Here is a 15534-nt window from a genome sequence, read left to right on the forward strand (position 1 = left end):
TAAATGGTGGCACGGACAGGTGCAGCCAGGTGACTTCCTGTGCGGGCCTGTCCTCCAGAAAGGAAAAGTCAGCACACTGGACTTGGGATCTTCTCCACTGGACTTGTAAGCAGGAAGCGCACTTTGTGCCCGCTCTTGAGGCCCTGACCCCATCGGCTGTAACCTGGGACAGCACCACACACGCTTTAGAGGAGGAGAGGGTGAAAATCATCCATCTGATGAGAGCGGAGCTCCTGGTGCATGGCCCATACACCTTCCACCCTCCCTGGTCAGCAGCCCCAAGGCTGGGGCTTCGGAAACCATCCAAATGCCATCAGTCACTCAGGCGTAGCTCGCACAGTCCTCTCAATGAGGCACATTTTTCAACTACAGACGTGTCCCGTTTCTCCTGGGAGAGCCATCAGTGACTTAGGGAAATTCTGTATCAACTCCATTCAGAAGTCCCCCGCGAGCATGGCTAGCCGTGATTGGGAAAGAGTGTAAGTAGTGGCAAAGCGACTGGGCTTTGAGATCAGGCTCACGCGGGCTCGAGTCCTGACTCCCCTACCTGCGGCTCTGGGCAAACGGCAGAGCCTGCTGCCTTATCCAGCTGTCTTACCACGTGGTCGGGAGAAAGGACATAAGGAGACACACGCCTAGCTTCTGCATGGTGGCTTGCTTTTAACAGGTGCTTTGTAATGGCTTCCTAATGAAACTCCTTACTTTCAAAAAGACTACAAATGCTCCTCACACCCCCTACACACACACACACACACACACACCCCTTATTCTGGTAGCTCAACTATCCCTCAACACTCTTTACTGTCATAGGTATTTCCTAGAAGCTGAATGGTGGGCTGGAAACTGGTGCGTACGTTCATGAACTTTTCCCACCAAACACAAGAACATTCATAGAGAAACAGATTTCTTCAAATACATCGTAGATTCAGAAAGTCCTAAGTATCATTATTGCCAAAAGGAAAAAAATTAAGTGACCACACTGCAGAAGGAAAACGGGGCCTCCAGGAAGAGGCTGCTGGTCCCGTACATGCTGGACACTTCGTAAAAATACTGATGTCTCCTCTTCTCCCTGAGGACCAGTTAAATTACAATTTCTGGGAGTGAGCCTGGCGTTGATATTTTTTAGTTTCCCCCTTGAGACAGGGAAATTGAAGGGACCCCATGAAAGAAAAAGATGATTTTCTTTGCCTATGTCTTTGCCCACTTTTAGTCTTGCTAGGACCTGCACCCCTGCCCTACCCATGCCTAAACATGTGTCCTCCTTGCAAGGGACTGGGAGTTAATGGTTACCTTTGGAGTCTTCCAGGACAAAACAATGTATCTCAGGAAGGACCAGACGAAGCCATCATGTACATACTGCAGACCACGGGCACTAGAAGGCCTGACCCCCAGACCTGCTGGCTCCAGGGAATAAGAGCCTTAGGATGGACCCTGTCCTTGTTCTCATCAGTTCCTACATGCCTGGAAGGACACGTGCCGAGACCACAGTCAGTCGGTAAAAATCCCAGGCTCCAGGCAAAAACGAGACTCATGCTCCTTTTCCTTTCCAAGTCTTCCAGACACTCTGGATCTGTTGTCTTCCATAAACTCTGCCCTCACTTCCTGCTGGCTTGGGTTTGATTTCTGCCTTGCACGAAAGCCAGGGACTCTCGTGGTAGACCTCTCGGTCCTCCGACCTGGCCTGCCTGCCTCAGTCAGGCGAGCATCTGTGGTATGGTAACGTCTAAGGCATACTAAGGGCTTGTTGAAAGCCTTTGGATCCTCCCTCCCCGCCACAAATGCCACTAGCTGAGAGGAACGGGATTCAGGAAATAGCGAAGAATGCAACTTATTGATCTCCTGGTCTTCCCCCTTCACCAACATTTGCATTTTCAAACATACTTTAAAAATTTTAAAAAGATTCCAACCAAGATCAACCACACAGTGACTGACCTGAGATTATGAAACCCAGATTCAAAGTGTGTTAGGACTCCCAAGTGGGAAGAGAGACCACCCAAGTTCCAGACTTTTCTCAGCTTGGCTCACCACCAGGCAACAAGCCAGGCCTCTCCGAAGTAGCCCAGAGAACCCTACCTGTTTTTCCTTGTATGTGTCTTGAAGGATCGACAAGGATGAAAAGCCACCGCCACGTTTATGTCTCATAAAGTTTGCTTCTCCAGCCCCAAACTCTAAGACTTTTTATTCTAGGTGCAAACCAAAGCAGAGAGTGAATTTTAGGAAGGACAGAATGCATTATGTATTCACGGGAGCATAGTAACAACATGCTAAAGTCTATTAAAAAAAACCCTCCCATTCTCTGACTTTGCCCTGCTGGACTGAGTTCACAGATAGTGACGTCCACGCTATTATTTTATAACTTGGGGTTCGCAGGACTTTTTGTGGAGTAGCTGACTTCCTTGTTTTCTGAAAGCCCTCAGTAGACGGTCTTCTCCTTGTCTGAGAAGAGGGACAGAATCATTCTGAGCAGGATTCTCATACGATCCCACAACGGGCCGCGCAGAACTGGGTGGTGGCCCACGGTATTTGTGCCTGGTGGGCAGTCATTGCAGACATCTGGGGGAGCTCCTAGACCAGGGCTCTGCCCCCTGCGGCCCATGCTGCCTGTTTTCCTATGGCTCTCAAACTAAGAGTAGTTTTTATGTTTGTTAAACGCTGGACGGGGAGGGGTAGAAATCAAGATTTCATGACGTACAAATCATATTCATTCCAATTTCAGTGTCCCTAGTTTTATTGGAAGACAGCTGCACTTGCTTACCTACATTCTGCACGTGGCTGCTGTCTCTACAACCGGGAGTGGAGCGGTTCTTGTGGGCAGGATAACTGTAGAGCCTAAATTACTATACAGAACCCTTTATACAGAAAAAGTATGCTGACCCCCAACCTAAAAAGCCAAGATTGCCTTTTAATCATGTTTGCAAATATGATACCGTGATCATAACACATCTGGAAATGTGCAGGAAGAAGCCACACCTATGTAGCTAAAAGTCCGTCAAAACGAGCCTTCTTAAAAACAAGTTATTAAACCTGCATCTCTTTTGGGGGCTGGTGGTGTCCTAAACCACTTAACACGGCTGTGTTCAGTTTAAAGCATCACTGGATGTTTTATTATATTAAAAAAGAAAAAGCACGAGTTCACTCTTTGATTCATGGTGATGCAGAGCTCCTGGCTTCTTCTCTGTTCACAGCCCCGCCTTGGGAGAGAAACCTCTATGAAAGCCAAGCTGATAGGATTCCTTCCTTTCTCTTAGATCAGGAAGTCCACTGTGCTGTAAGGGAGGCCCCGAGTTACCAGAGGGCAAACTGAGAACCATCCTTGCCGTTCCCCTTCCTTCTGGGAAAGCCTGCTTGCTTATGGCACCGTGTGCTATCGCACCCCCTCCCCTCACGTCAAAACGAAGGCCTGGATGGGAAGCAATGCTCTCCAGCAATGGCTTCCAAATCTGTCCCCCCCCCCCCCCACCAAAAGAAATGAAGTGGTCTTTTATTAGATGCATTTTTTTCCTCAGCCACTGAAATACCCGCACGTGTTAACCAGGTCTTTCCATGTACTTCTGGCTTCCTTCTTTATTCCACACCAAGGGAGTCCAAGCTTTGATCGTGATAGCCCACCCTCCTCAGGGCGTCTTCCCAGTGCCCCGCCCTTACACTTCCAGGGCAGAGTCTGGAAACACTAGCAGAGTGGGGGTGGGGTAGCTCCCCTTGCACTGTCCCGGGTCTTGGCAGGACACGCAGCCATGATCGCCGGAGAAACTCTTTTCACCAGCCCCAAATGGCCCCTTCAGGGCCACCGCGATCCCTGACTGGGGGCGGGAGGGGGGGGGGTCAGGTGGCATCCCCCAGGTCGCCGTCCAGCTCATGCCCCTCCCGGGAATCCGCCCAGGGCTTACCCGGCCTCTGGAGGGGTGGGCGGCTCCATCCGAGGGGCGGGGCAGGAGGAGGGAGGAAGAAGGGCTGTGTGTAGGGGCGGCCCTTCCTGCCCACAATGGTTGCCACGGCGACAAACTACCCGGGCCCAAGGGCGGCCCAAGGACGTCCGCAGAGGCCCGTGGGTGCAGAGAGAACTAGCGTGAAGAGCACTAGGCACCTAGTGAAACTTCAACAATCTTTTATTCCCAAACTCAGTCGGGGTTAAGTCTTTCCCCGGCTAACATATCAACAGCGTCCCCAACAGGATCTAGGATGGAGGTGCAGACCTAACAAAGATTGTCTCCCCAACAGGAAATTACAAAACATATATATACATCTGCATATTTCTAAAACAGCAAAATTCACCAGTGTTGCAGGGAAAAAAAATCCCCATGTGATTTCATAGAAAACAGCCTTTGGCAGTCTGTGCTGCCTTAAAAACCTAGGAGAAAAGCATTTCCTCGCTTAAAAAAAAAAATAGTAAAAATTCCCCGTTTCTTCAATTTCCATTGCTCACTCCTAGAAACACCCAGAGGATTAACTATGAAAATGAGCCCCAGCTCATTTCCCTCTGCTTGTCTGTGAAGACTCACACAGCATTCTTCAATTTCTAGGCACTTGCAAACTGCCCTGCTTCCTTCAAGGAGGGGGGGCCTGAGGGCTCAGGAAAGGATGGAGGGAACAGATATACTTGGCCAAGAACTGGAATGCCAGGCAGGGCATGGGGGGAGGGGTCTTTCTAGATAAACACACCTGACACCTTTAACCTAAAGTCTAACCCGCCAGGTAAAAACAAATAGCAGCGGACTGTACCAAGCGGTGCTTCGGTCCCCTGTCCCCTTCTACCATAAGGTGACAGAAGTTGTCCTGTATTTGACCCCCACCCTCTCCCAAACACCGTGACAGCAGGTTTTAGGCCAAAGCCATGTTGCAAAGACAGCCATATAGGCCCAGCCAGGGTAGAGAGCCCCGGAGGCTTCTGTCTGGGTCATGCTGTCACTCCGGGCAAATACTTTGATGGCGTCCAGAAAACTGCCCAGAGACAGCCCTCCAAGTCAGGGTCACAGGTCCTTCCAGTTGATGGGCTCCTTGCCAGACTTCTGCAGCAGCTCATTGGTTTTAGAGAAATGTCTACATCCAAAGAACCCTCTGTACACCGACAAAGGGGAGGGGTGGGCAGTCTGCAGCACGTGGTGGCGTTTCTGAAAGAGAAGGACAGAAGGAATCTCCAGCAGCACGTTTGGCCACGAAGGCACCATCTATGCAATGGCCACGGGCCCAGATCTTAGGGCCCCGCAATCCCACTGCTAAGAATGCAGTTGCTCAAGGGCCCCATGATGCGTATACCTGTAAGAAGATGCAGGTGTGAAGGGGTCCTCGCAGCACGGCCTGTTATCAGGTAAAAGCTCATCTAAGTCCAGTGTTATGCAACTGGCTAAAAGGACTTTTCTGAACTTACAATGGAACACCACAACGCTACTAGAAAAATAAGGCTGAGCTGCACATGCTGATAAGAGATGACCTAAATTTATCAAGTGGAAGAAAAAAAGGTAAATTGCCCAAGTTTTTCTGGAAAAAGACCTCAAACACTATTTATAGTAGTTCCCTGAGGGAAAATAGTGGAAGGCATTTACCTTCAATTTTGTACTTTTCTGTATAACCTGCATGGTCTACAAAACCAACATACATGATCTTTAAAATAGCAGCCGTACTTTCCGAGCAGGAAAGACTGGGCCAAGTTTGTTTTCTTCTTTTTTGTATTTAAATAAAAACCACCTCACAACTAATTGTTTTCACAGCATCCCTGTCTTTGAACAGCTCAGTCTCGGAGGGGCCACATCTAAAGGCAGGCAGTCCAGTGTGGTGCAGAACCCGGAGCCTGGAGCCAGTTGGCCTGGGTTCCAGTTCGGACTCTGCCATGTCTTGTGGCCGCAGAGAAGCCAACGAATCCAGGCCGCACGTCCTTCCGCTGCTGTGAGGGGGTCTAATGGCGCCTAGCTTGTGGACATCCTGCGCACCAACCAGCAATGCCCGTGGGTATCGTAAGGTGAGGCGGGTCGAGTGCTTACTAGCATGCTGCCTGCCATGCGATTCGGGCCCCCGAAAATCTGAGCAGTGCTGGACTTTGAAGGATGAGTGAGTCAGCCTCTGGAGAGGGGAGGCAGGCAGGGAAGTGGGAGGCAGGAAGAGATCGAGGCACTTCAGTCAGCCTGGAGCGAAGGGAAAAGCGGAGCTGTGGCCAAGAGGCAGCTCCAGATCCCAGCCCACCAGCCCAAGGCAGGGCCTTCGGGGGGGCACACCCAACACTCCAGCAGGATCAGGGGAGTCAGAGCAGGGAAAGGCTACAAATGAATGCCCTGACCGGGTATGGGGTGAGGAGAGAAGGGTGGGGAGAAGAGGAAGTGGGGAAAGAAGGGAGAGGACGGAGGAAGCAGTCACAAATGTTGTCTGATTTCCGGCTGGACAAGCACGAGGTGGTCCTTTCTATCCTGGGGGAGTCTGCAGGAGCCAGTGGGGCAAGGCTGGATGAGCCAAGGAGAACCTACCTGGGAGAGCGTGGAATCTGGCATGCTGAGGGGTCACAGGTAAGGAGGCAGCTGAACTCACAGGCCTAGTGCTCGGAAAGCTACCTGGCTGGACACGCACCTGCTTCTGATCATCAGGCTACTCTTACCACAGCTTTCTGTCAGAGCCGACCATTTTCAGTGATAAAAGCTACACACACAGGAAGAGCTAAGCAGACCATGCGCAGATGGGCGAGTACTCCCGGGGACCCCACCTGACCTTGACACTGATCCTAGCAACTGGTTCATTCGCGTCAGATCTTACTCCTACTATTTATTCGCTTCCTCAAAACACCTGAAAACACCTTGTTCATTCCCACAGGAACTTTACAGACAACCGCACTCACACACTCCACTGCCGTTCCCATCAAGGCTCGGAAAGGCGACATCAGAAACTCCATGCCGGCGGCCATCCACGCCAGGGAGGCCCCTGAGCAGAGAGGACTCAGTGGGGAAACTCCTCACTGCGTAGCTTACTATCCTGTTTTATTTTTTTTAATCATGTGAACCTTCTACCTTAAAAACATAAAATAAAAACAAAAACCTACGATGAAAACCAATTCCACTTCAGAGAAAATGGAGAAGTGGACAGGCTAGCGACTGGGTGGCCAGCACGGAACCCGAATACACCCACCAGGCCCCTAGGTGAGCAAGGCGAGCAGAGGCTCTGACCTCGGCCCCGCCACCCGCTGCAACTTTATCCCTTTAATACTTTATGAAGCATTAAGTGGGATTCTGCAGGGAAGTGCTGGGTGTGATGCCAGATGCAGGGAGAGGGGCTCAGTCCAAGTGACATGCCAGCTACTTCCCACTGTCCCCAGCTACTGTCAGGTCACCTCACTGAACCCCTTACCTCACTCACTGCAGCGTTTACTCGCTGACTTCTCCCCGCCCTTCGCTTCTGAGTCCCGTGTCTCCCAGGAGCCCCAGCCAGGGCTCACCTTTCATACCTGCCTCCCCCGCCCCCACCTCTCCTCCTCCACCATGCTGTCCTCCATCCACCCTCAGCTCCGGTCTGTCACAGCCTAGACAGAAGTGACAGTGGCTCACTCCAGTTAGGGAACAGCGTCAACAGCGAGCAGCAGGACTGGTATGTTCTCAGGAGGTAAGGGGACAGGATTTGCTGGCAGAGTGGGTTTAAAGGGATGAGGGGAAGGATTCAAGGATGGCTTCTGGTTTTTCATCTCAGCACCAGGAACGTTGGTACTTCGGTAAGTAAACAGAGAAGCAGCAGAGGAGTACATGGGGGCTGGGGGAACAAAGGATGGTTGGGGGTGTGGGGTCCTTGCCTTCTTCATCGCTTACTGCACCGCATTTAGTGAGTAGGGCCTGTTATCAATCTATGTACATGGGAAGCATATGCCTGTAGTACTAACTCTAGTACATCTGAAGTTGGCCCTTTGCTTTTCTCACACACAACTCACCATTCCTATAATCTGTCTGAATCTTGCTTAATTTTCAATGGGAAACATGACCCTCACTATAAGCCTTTAGGGAAAATGAACTTCACCTTGTGACATGGGTTTTCCAGGACCACATAGCAAGGATTCCTAGGATTTTCTCAACTGGTTTAAGCTGTTTAAAAAACAAAACCACCATACCCTGTCAATGGCACTGCCTTTCTTCTGAGCGTAAGAGCCCCAGAGCAAAAAGACCAGGCCGCTGGAGTTCTGATTTAGCCAGGATACGACCGCATCAGTGAACTGCTCCCAACCTCTCTCCTTATGGGAATTGGCCAGATGTGCCCGGACGGTGAGGACAGCATTGAGTAAGAGAACACCTATGGACACACACCAAAGGAACAGGTTAAGAGACAAATAAGCCAAGAAAACAGAGCATTTTACTTTAACCTCTGCAATTTCATCATCTTCTTGAGTTTATAGCAGTGATTGTGCCTTACATCTGTCATCAGAGTTGTTTTAAAACTATTTACATCCCAAGGGGCATCTGGGCAGCCTAGTTTTTTAGTGTCCAACTCTTGATTTCGGCTCAGATCATGATTCTGGAATTGAGAGTGAACCCCCATGTTGGACTCTGTGCTCAGTGGGAGGTCTGGTTGGGAGCCTCTCTGCCTCCACCCCTCTCCCCGTTCACTCGCTCTCTCTCAATCTTTTTTCAAAGATTTCATTTATGTATTTGACAGAGACAGCGAGGGAAGGAACACAAGCAGGGGGAGTGGGAGAGGGAGAAGCAGGCTGAGCACAGAGCCTGATGCAGGGCTCGATCCCAGGACTCTGGGATTATGACCTGAGCCGAAGGCAGACGCTTAACGACTGAGGAACCCAGGTGCCCCTCAAAGTAAAATTTAAAAACAGGTATGTATATCCCATGTAACATTAAGTAACTCTAGAAGATAATGAATGGAAGCTGAAATATTTCACTGAAACAAAAATCTAACTGTAAGAAACCAGACGGTAAACATTCTTTACTTATCCTGGTTATAGTTCATTTGTAGAAAGGAAGGAAGGAAGGGGGTGGAGAGGGAGGGAGGAAAGAAAGGAAGACACACCTGTAAATAGGTACTAAACACAAAAAAACACAGCCTTAGTATTGAAATGAGAAAAGTGAGGTCATCTCCTAAGTGGTCAAAGTTAGCAGTTAAATTTAAAATATTAATAACAAAGGGGCACATGGCTAGCTCAGTCAGAGAAGCATGCGACTCCTGACCTCAGGTTTGTGAGTTCAAGCCCCATGTTGGGCGTAAAGATTAAAAATAAAAAAACTTAGGGCGCCTGGGTGGCTCAGTGGGTTAAGCCACTGCCTTCAGCTCAGGTCATGATCTCGGGGTCCTGGGATCGAGCCCACATCGGGCTCTCTGCTCGGCAGGGAGCCTGCTTCTCTCTCTCTCTCTGCCTCCCTGTCTACTTGTGATCTCTCTCTGTCAAATAAATGAAATCTTTAAAAAAATAAAAAAATAAACTTAAAAATAAATAATATTGAGAAACAAATTTCTCTTTTGAATTATGATTAAAACATGAAAGAAAACATTGGCTAGAAAATAAAAAGGGGGATACATTTTTATTTCTGTGCACGCAGCCATTTTATGTGAGTGCTCTAGTTCTTCCTGTTCCTTAATAAACATAAGCCAGCAGGACAGAAGGAAAGTGTGCTGAAATCCGTCCAAAGCACATCTCGGAGTGGTTGGCTCACCTTGCTTGGCCCACCCGGATAAATCTCCGTGACCAGGATGAACGAAACCCTCTATGTCTGTAGACAGTTCTTTATAAATGTTCTCCAAACTGAAAGCAGACCAGGAGAAAAAGAACAGGATCTTGAGCGCAAGTCTGAAAACTCAGTAGCTTCCAACAGACCTGTGGATCATAGCCAGCGACCACCAGCCCTTGGAGGGGAGGGCAGCATGAACCTGGAGGATTTATGAGGAAGCACCACCATTCCTTCTGATACAACCTTGCCAAAGATCTTTACTTCCGTCTAGGCTCAGATTGAAGAAGAGCATGCTTCAGAAGTTTTAAAAATATCAGCCTAGGAGTTAACGACCTCTCAACTAATGCTTATGGCTTGATAAGTTTCTGCATTGGTTATGGTCACGAAGGGCATCTGTAAAATTCCCCAAAGCCGTGGGTTTTAACCACGGGTGATTCTGCCCCCCAGGGGACCTTGGGTGAGGTCTATAGACATTCCTCATTGCCATATTACTAGCTCTCTCTGGTTCTGGAGGGGGTTGAGGGTGCAGGGGTGGGGGGGTCAGTGTTGTGAGCATCTGGTGGGTGAGCCCAGGCGTGCTACTCAGCATCCTAAAGCGAGTGCACAGAACAAAACCTCTCCTGCACAAAAACACAACCCCCAATGTCAATACTACCAAGACAAAGAAACCCTGCTCCAAAGGCCACTGTAAGTCTCCCCCGCAAGTGTACCGAGAGCCTGCAAAGTACACATCTGAAAGTAATCACACTTGGACCCAAGCCATAATCGTACCTGGGTGGCGGTGGAACGGGTCTTTGAACACTAAAGCAGAGCCCATGGGCTTGGTTGGGTCCATGATACGGATCCTGTCCCAGGATGACAACCTTCACCTGTGAATACCAGGTGGCAAGAAATTCAACAGTATCGCACGAGCAGGTTAAACAAACACCTGGCTGATAACCTGTACAAAGGAGCACGATGATGAGAAAGCCCGCCTCTCCCTGACCCAAACTAAGAACCCCCAGAAGGGAGTGGGTCATCATCACTGGGCCCCATTACTTTCCACTGTCAAATTATCCTTCACTTCATCAGCTGCTACACCTACTCCTCCTCTGATGCAGGTGGGTAAAAACAAGTCCGCCTCCTTCATTTTTCAGATGACAGAAATATGCCCTTGGCCCAAGTACAACCATCCAGAAACACACGAGGTGGCTCGTTGTCTCCCACTCATCCCTACCTCCTCCTGATTCAACCCTGTAAAGTTACCTATATAACTGGGGTCATGGTACTCATCACCCTACATGTTTGTGCTTCTCACATTATGCATTTTAGGCATCCTTCGATGCGGCTCTAGAGCAGTCACTGGTAGGCAGGTGGCTTGTTTCCTAGCTTTTTTCATCACAAAAAAGTGCCCCAAACATCCTAGTATGTATTATCTTTATGTCCTTTTATCTTTATTTCTATGGAACAGATTCAGAAGGAGGCGCTGGTCCGAGGACAAGTGTATTTTAAAATTCTCATAGACATGTACCAAACTGCTTTTCTGTGAGTTGAAGCTACCAAATTCCCTACCAGCCACACATGAAGATGCCTCTTCCCCATATCCTCTGAGGGATGAAGACAATGAGGTCAAAGGCCATGGAGAAGGTGGCAACATGCAATGAAAAGTAATGAGATCAAGGTCAGGCGCAGTGTTAAGATACAGCCAGCCCTTTGATCTGCTGCCTGCCTACCTCTTCATTCTCCTGCTTCTGCCCATGGTGCTCCTTCTCAGAATCCTCCCGTGGCCAACATACATTACATCCTTCAAATCCCAACCTTCAGACACCAGGAACCTTTTATGGACCTCCCTCTTGCAAACACTGTGCTTGCTCTGAATGCAGCACATTCCCCCTTATGAAGCAGCCGGTCCCAGCACGTAAGCTTTTGGGCTCTGGTCCTGAATAAGGGATGACCTTGAAGGAGCCACTTAACCTTTCCCACCTTCCATGCTTCTCTGCAAAGAGGATCTGCTAGGCCACCAGGTCCTCAGAACTTTCATACTCCCTTACTCCTCCTTGTTGACACTGGTCATTGGCATTCAAAACAGGACCCACAGATCCAACAAGGCACAAACTAGGACTGATTTAAAAGGACTTAAGGCTGGGAACACCTGGGTGGTTCAGTTGATAAGCGTCTGCCTTCAGCTTGGGTCACGATCCCTCCTGATCTAGCCCCCCCCCCAATCAGGCTCCCTGCTCAGCGGGAAGCCTGCTTCTCCTTCTCCCACCCCCCTCCTGCTTGTGTTCCCTCTTGCTGGGGCTCTCTGTCAAACAAATAAGAAATCTTTAAAAAGGAAAAAAAAAAAGGACTGAAATCTCTTTGACTTTATGAAACCAAGAACTATATTGAAAGTTCTTGCTCGGAAGTGAAAAATGGTCAAGTCTGGCAAGATTAGGTGTGGCAGCTTTATCCACAGGGCCACTCACCTACTTCACTTCCATTTGGTTTAACAGACACGGTATGAAATCACAGGATTCCTGCCTTCACAGGATTACAAAATGGGGGAGAGAAAGGGGTAAGATCAGAATGGTAGTGGCTTCAAGCAACAGGCTTCAAGGGAGTTGCCATCAATGGATCTAGTTGGGTTTTCAACAAACAGAGAAAACTGTCACACTTTCCAGCTCTTTAAGTAGGAAAGTTGGGGGTGGAGAGGAGGCTAGAAGGTCGAACACGGCTATTTTCATATTCAGCTCCCATCGTTCATACAGTGACTGAAAGCCCTAAACCAGTTTCTGAGCAGGAGACTGAAGGGACAGACCAGCTGGCCAGCAGCCTGTACACAGAATGAACCAGAGCAAAGGAATGCTAACAGAATAGTAAGACTGATGGGCCAGAAGTCAAGAGCTTGAAAGCATCAACTATAAAAGACAGCGTGGGTCACACAGAAAGAATACTGAGCTGCAAGTCAAGGTGGGGGGGGGGGGTCTGTGCTAACCAATTGCAAAAGACCTTTTTCTTTTCTTTTCTTTTTTTTTGGGGGGGGGGGGCTGCATGGCCGCACATACTCAAAGTTAGAAAGCTAACAGGCTAAAACATTTCGGTATTTTATTTATTACCCCAGCAGGGACAGGCACTTGCCAGGGCGCAGGTAATTAACAAATACATACGGTTTGACTCCCATGCGTCTTTTACTTACTCACCAACCACAGGTACTTACGTGTCTTATGTCACACATCTGGGTCCACGTGAAGACTTGGTGTGGGGGTGGATAAACAGTGTAATGTTTTCTTTCTTCCGCGACAAATCCCATTAGCTGACGGTAAAGACAAATCAGATTTCCAATCAGACTTACCGCCAAGTTTAATAATTCAGTAAGGAGGCCTCCAGTGGAGGCTAACTGGAGAAACATTATTTAACTCTCTGCCACGTTGTATAGGCATATTCTTTTGAGAAACAAAAACGAGACTTACAGGTCGCCAAAGAGATCCCTCTGCTTTGGCGCCCTTCCCCTTTGTTAGGACCAGGTCTCCGTAGACTGGCCTCGCCGCTATCACTTCCTATTGGAGTCAGCCCCTCCCTCTTTTTGTAAAGGCTGCACCCGGTTTCACAGTCTGGTTTGCGGTTTAACCGCGCAGCCCTTTCCTGGAGAGCAGACCCGCTGAATGGTTTACAAGAAGCCATGCCATCTTACAGCCTTTTAAAAAACTTCAATAAGGCCTAAGAAGGGAAAACACCGTGGCTGTGAAAGGACGTTAAGGGAGGGAATACGGGAACCTGCAAACGTGGACTCTGCAGGCTATCTTAGCAAGACCGAAGGGCCCGCAGCCTCCAGGTGTACCTTGATGAAATACGGTTTCCCGAACTCCGCGCTGAGCGGCTTCTTCCAACTCTCACCGAAACCCACTGGCACGTTGCGCGCGGCGAGTCTGAGCAGGGCAGCGGCCTTGTTCCTCTGGATACGGATCAACTGCTCGGGGCTCAGCGGCGAGGAGGGCGGCGTGCCAGGGTCCTCCTGCCCGGCCCGGGCCTTCTTGGGGGGACTGACCTGCAAGGGGTCCCCGCAGAGGCGGGTCACGAGCTGCAACGGGCCACGGCCAGGCGCCAGCAGATGCCGCCCCCAACCCCACGGCCCATGGCGGAGCAAGCCCATTCGCGGGGCTCCAGCCCCCACGGGGCAAGTCGCAGCAAAACCGAACTCTGGGAGTCGGGTCCGGGAAGGCAGGCTGCCCCCAGTTTTGAGTTTGGTATTAAGATGCGGCAGCGAGAGGGGTTTGGTGAGCTAGGTCCGCTACGTCTCCCCCGGCGTTGGCGGGAAGGGAGGCCCTGACCCCGGCGCCCCGCCCCCCGCGTCCCCACGTGGTCTTTTCGCGGCAAAAACCTCCTAGGGTGAGTCCCGCCTCTCTCCCCTCCTGACTGGACGGCTGGCCGAGCAGGGAGGCTCCCTCGCCTCTAATTGGCGCCGCGGGCGCCGAGGTCCATCCCCATTGGCTGGTGCCTCAGAATGGCCGCCGACAGGGGACAGCACGGGCTGTTTAGAACACGTGCAGTCTGCTTTGAACACAGGGACCCAGGTTACCGAGTTGGTGGCGCGTCCCTGCAACCCCTCGGCCAAGCGGTCCCCGTCGCCCTCCTCCCCGTCCCTTGTCCCCCGGTGCCCGGTCCCCGTCGCGCCTCACCGCCGCATCCCCGCTCTCCTCAGCCACCGCCGCCACGCCGGTCCCCGGGTCGGCCGGCTCGGGACTGCGGGCACGTCGCTTCCCGGCGGGGGTCGGAGAGAAAAAGGAGTAGAGGGTCTTCTGGCCGATCATCCCGGAGCCGAGGAGAGAGGCCGCGCGCCGCTCGGAGAACCCGCCGTCTGCGCCCGCTGCGGGGATCCGAAATTGGCGCCAAACGGCTCGCGCATGCTCCGACCGGGGCGGGGCGAGGGGGGGCGGCGAGGGGCCTAGTGCGCGTGTGCCGGGGGGGCTGGGCGCAAAGCCCGGGGGACCCAGTGGGGCTTGAAAGCCTCAGGAGGTAGGCGGGGTCCTTGGGTGCGTCCGCTCTGGACTTTACTCTTTCATTCACAGTACTCAGCATCCCACCCCTGCCTTGGGGGCTCGTCCCTCCGCCTCTGCCGCGGGGAAAAGGAGAAAAAAAAGCACCTGCCTGGAGGGGTAGTCGTGGGAGTGAAATTAGCATTAAAACAGTCATTTGCTTTGCTCTCAGGTGCAGGTCCTCATCCTGTTTGCACAAAACTTACCTTACTGACAGCAAGCCAGAGCCAAGAGCGGTCGTGCGTTTTGCCTAACCGGTAAGGTCTGGGGAGACTTTAACTGAGGTATTGAAGATGAAACTCCAAACTCCGCATCCTCTGCAAGGCACCACAGCCCCCCACACACCCGTCCTTCTCGTTCCGCGTTCCCTCCCCACATCCCAACCGGCAGTGGGCCCTCTTGGTTCTGTCTGCAAAATAAACCCCAGATTCGACGGCTGCGCTTTCATCACCTCCCCACACTCCCTGGCTGCTCTCCTCTTTCTTCTGAGAGTGATTTTGAAATGGAAATTCCGTCGTGGTAATCCCGGCGTAACTCCAGATTTTGGAATAAACCCGTTTCTTATCTGGCTGGCAGAGCTGTTTCCTTCTAACTGAAGCCCCTACTACTGTGAGGTGTCTGCCATAGCCAGCCTGTCCCCTGTGTGGCCTGTACTCTCTTGCACCGGCTGTCTCCCTACCTGGTAAGCTTTGGGTCTCAACTCAGGTCCCTTCCTCTTGATAACGGAACAAAGCAAGCTGAGGACAGATTGCCCCTCCCCTCCCTGGTTGGGACCTGTGTGACATTCTTTCAGGAATCTCACATCTTATGTTAAATACCTTGCTAGAGGGGGAAAAACAACCTTAACCTGACAATGCCAAAGGCATCAAAGCCACCGGTATCTGGCTCAGTGGGTTGAGCCTCTG

General features: G+C 50.9%; 2 protein-coding genes across 5 annotated transcripts in view; both read right to left on the reverse strand.

Annotated features, from left to right (window-relative positions):
- Nucleotides 1-2225, reverse strand: part of ACACB (acetyl-CoA carboxylase beta) — a 125788-nt gene extending 123563 nt beyond the window's left edge. For all 4 annotated transcript variants that reach the window (XM_046024233.1, XM_046024227.1, XM_046024228.1 and 1 more), the window contains exon 1: nt 2074-2225. The gene's annotated coding sequence lies outside the window, so the exon portion shown is untranslated. The remainder of the gene's footprint in view (nt 1-2073) is intronic.
- Nucleotides 2226-4085: 1860 nt separating this feature from the next.
- On the reverse strand, nt 4086-14473 carry UNG (uracil DNA glycosylase). Its single transcript, XM_046024064.1, has 7 exons — nt 14273-14473; nt 13435-13641; nt 12814-12909; nt 10407-10504; nt 9621-9709; nt 8072-8250; nt 4086-5108 (listed from the first exon to the last, which is right to left on the reverse strand). The coding sequence occupies exons 1-7, from the start codon at nt 14402-14404 to the stop codon at nt 4968-4970; spliced, it is 942 nt and encodes a 313-aa protein (XP_045880020.1). The 5' UTR covers nt 14405-14473; the 3' UTR covers nt 4086-4967.
- Nucleotides 14474-15534: the final 1061 nt, after the last annotated feature.

Source organism: Meles meles, chromosome 12 (genome assembly GCF_922984935.1).
Source record: "Meles meles chromosome 12, mMelMel3.1 paternal haplotype, whole genome shotgun sequence".
NCBI classification, from domain to species: domain Eukaryota; kingdom Metazoa; phylum Chordata; class Mammalia; order Carnivora; family Mustelidae; genus Meles; species Meles meles.